The sequence below is a fragment of the Temnothorax americanus genome, unplaced genomic scaffold (assembly GCF_048541705.1).
Source record: "Temnothorax americanus isolate GAGA-0224 unplaced genomic scaffold, ASM4854170v1 Scaffold166, whole genome shotgun sequence".
Classification (NCBI taxonomy): domain Eukaryota; kingdom Metazoa; phylum Arthropoda; class Insecta; order Hymenoptera; family Formicidae; genus Temnothorax; species Temnothorax americanus.
Genome location: NW_027509303.1, coordinates 16,524 through 19,547, shown reverse-complemented (window position 1 = coordinate 19,547; position 3,024 = coordinate 16,524). Strand labels below are relative to the sequence as shown.

General features: G+C 43.0%; 1 protein-coding gene across 1 annotated transcript; it reads right to left on the bottom strand.

Annotated features, from left to right (window-relative positions):
* Window positions 1-1,667: 1,667 nt before the first annotated feature.
* On the bottom strand, window positions 1,668-2,006 carry LOC143895703 (uncharacterized). Its single transcript, XM_077403016.1, has one exon. The coding sequence runs from the start codon at window positions 2,004-2,006 to the stop codon at window positions 1,668-1,670; it is 339 nt and encodes a 112-aa protein (XP_077259142.1).
* Window positions 2,007-3,024: the final 1,018 nt, after the last annotated feature.

The following is a 3,024-nucleotide window of genomic DNA, read 5'->3' as shown; positions in this document are numbered from 1 at the left end:
TTACGCTTAAATTTATGTTATGTTAAAATTTCATTTAAATAAAAAAAAAAATATATATATATATAGATATATATAGCGAGAGGGGAGGGGATGTATCCGTATGACGTTTTGGAACGCAGCCCTAATATAGCAAAAAAAAGTGATGTCGATCTATTTATCTCGATTCCGATTGATTAAACTTTTTCAGAATTGATTTATATATGTCTGATTATAATTAAATAGCGATCTATTTATGGGATATAAATTAATAATAAAGCGCTTCTGTATGATTATAAATTATTCAATTAAATAAATATATAATAAATATATATATGTATGTAAATATATATATAAATATATATATGTATATATATATGCATATATATTAATTATGGATATATAAATATAAAATATATATAATAAAAGAAATTCAAAGAAACTGTTTAAACATTTTCCTTCGCCCTTTAGAGAGAGATTAATAATATAAATCTCAGTGCTGATCGTAATTAATTAATGAGATCATTATAAAAGGGCTTTAATTAATAGTATGTATTAATTTATTTTAAGTAAATAAATAAATAAAAATAATCAAAATTTATATATATATTTATATTAATATAAATAATATAAAATATATAGCAAATTTAATTATTTTTATTTATTTATTTATATAAATGTTATTGATACTGTTCGCGAAATCGCTGATTAATCCCGACGATGGAAGCGGGATGAGAAGGACGCGCGTGGAAGGTGTTCACTAATTATTCACTTTATTTCTTGTGTAACTCAGACCACAGTCTGAGCCGTCTTTAATATGAGAAGAGATATATACAGTCTGACCTGAGGGTGGTGGGCAGTCTTTCGGATTTTACTAAGCATAAGAAGTCCTTGTATAAGAACTCTTTGTGTATCGTTCGTGAGTGGGCGAGGCAGTTATATTAATTGCCGTCCTCTTCGATGAATCGCCCGTGAGCCGGTGAGACACGTGGCGGTCGGCACTCGCGCACATGTGAGCCTGAGTCGTCGTGTTGATGTATCCTGAGTAGAGCTGGATGTGTGGTCGCTTTACATGTTAATGCAGTATCTCAGCAGCTGTAATCACTGCGGTGGGCACTTCAATGTGTATAGTCACAATCAAGATGCACAGAGCACACATCGTCTGATCACTGCGCGGCCATTTGCACAATTGCCTCGATCGCGAGGAAGACGTTGGCGATGAGCGCGCTCGTGCGGGCGCGAACTACCGCGGTGATGCGGAGTCGATATCCGATCGATGCTGCCATCTGATCGGGCGGCGCAACGGTAACGGAATCTCGAACATTCCGCCCGCCATCAGCAACCTTGTTGATGATTCCTTACTCTTGATCCTTCATGCGGTTGAACTGGGCAATATGGCAAGCTTGGCACTAGGCCGAGTGAGTGTCGTGGTGGCGGTCTTCAGGGTAACCACCCTGGTGAGTCCATCCTTGCCGGGGTGCAAAGCTGTTACTCTGGCGAGTGGCCATTTGCACGGTGGAGATCGTTCGTCGGTGAGCAGCACAATGGAACCCACCTTGATGTTGTTGTTGGGATGATGCCACTTGGATATCGCCTGCTGGCGTTGCAGGTAATGGGCCGACTATTGTGCCCAAAATTGTTGAATCCGCTGCTGGATGAGTTGCCATCGAGATAGTCGTGAGGCTGCTAAGTCAATCAGAGATATATGGCTCGGGTATGGTAGTGAGTGGACCTCCAATGAGGAAATGACCTGGTGTGAGCGCTGAGACGTCTTCAGGGTCGTCACTCAGCGGTTCTAAAGGCCGTGAGTTGAGAATGGCCTCGATGTGCGTAAGCAGCGTTGTGAGTTCTTCCGTCGTGAGTAGAGTTTCCCCGATAGTCCGTCTCAAATGAAACTTGACGGATTTCACCACCGCCTCCCACTTGCCCCCCATGTGTAGAGCGCCTGGTGGGTTGAACTCCCATCTGGTGCAATCACGTTGTAGAATTGGAGCAATTCGTTGATGTTCTTGGGAACTCTGGATGAACATCTTCTTGAGTGCGGAGTCTGCTCCAATGAATGTTGTCCCGCAGTCCGAGTATATGGTCTGAGCAATTCCCCTTCTCGCTGAAAATCTTCGGAAGGCTGCGATGAATCCTTTTGATGAGTAGTCACTGACTACTTCAAGGTGAATTGCGGAGGTGGAGAAACAGACGAACACACAGATCCATCCCTTGCATGTCTTCGCATCTCGTCCTTTCCAAGGTTTTGATGGTGAGCGGTCCGGCATAGTCAACTCCTGTGGGAGTGAACGGACGTGACGACGTAACCCGAGAGAGAGGTAGTTGGCCCATCAGTTGATGAGCACGGATCCCCCCCTGCCGAGCACACACGACATACCGCAAAATATGAGACTTCACCGGAGCCCGTCCGCCGATGATCCAGTATTTTTGCCTGACATGAGCCAATGTCAGCTGTGTTCCTCCATGCACGGTACGCAGATGGGCGTGTGAAATGATCAAGGTTGAGAGCCGAGAGTGGCGGGGCAAAATCGCCTGATGTTTGCTGTCTTGAGCTAGTGCTGAGTGGTTGAGGCAGCCGCCAACTCGGATGATCCCTTGAGCGTCTATATACTGTTGGATAAAGCAATCACACAGAGGTGTGGCGCTAGGATCGCGATCTAGTTACCGGCTAGATTTGGGAACAACGATCTCAACATCTATATATTTTGTTTATGGCCGGGTGTAATTTTTAGAGTCAAGTTTCTTTTCTATATTATATTCAGATCCTAGTTCTCTTCCGTCCTTACCTGCTCACTGTCTTGTTGTCGTGTGTCGAATAAAGAGTAATATAAGTATGCACTAAAATCACAGTTCCTTTGTAGTATCCTGTCTCGTTTCAGTGTGACGCGACTGTACATCAAGTTGAGGATAAGTATAGCCCCGAAAGATTCAACAGGTTATGGGCCCAGGTTTAGTGCGTGCATAAAGTTTTTTCCTTTACACGGCAAAAATGGCGGACGTAACGAAGACAACTATAGCGAAGTTAAACGGACAAAATTACTTCGT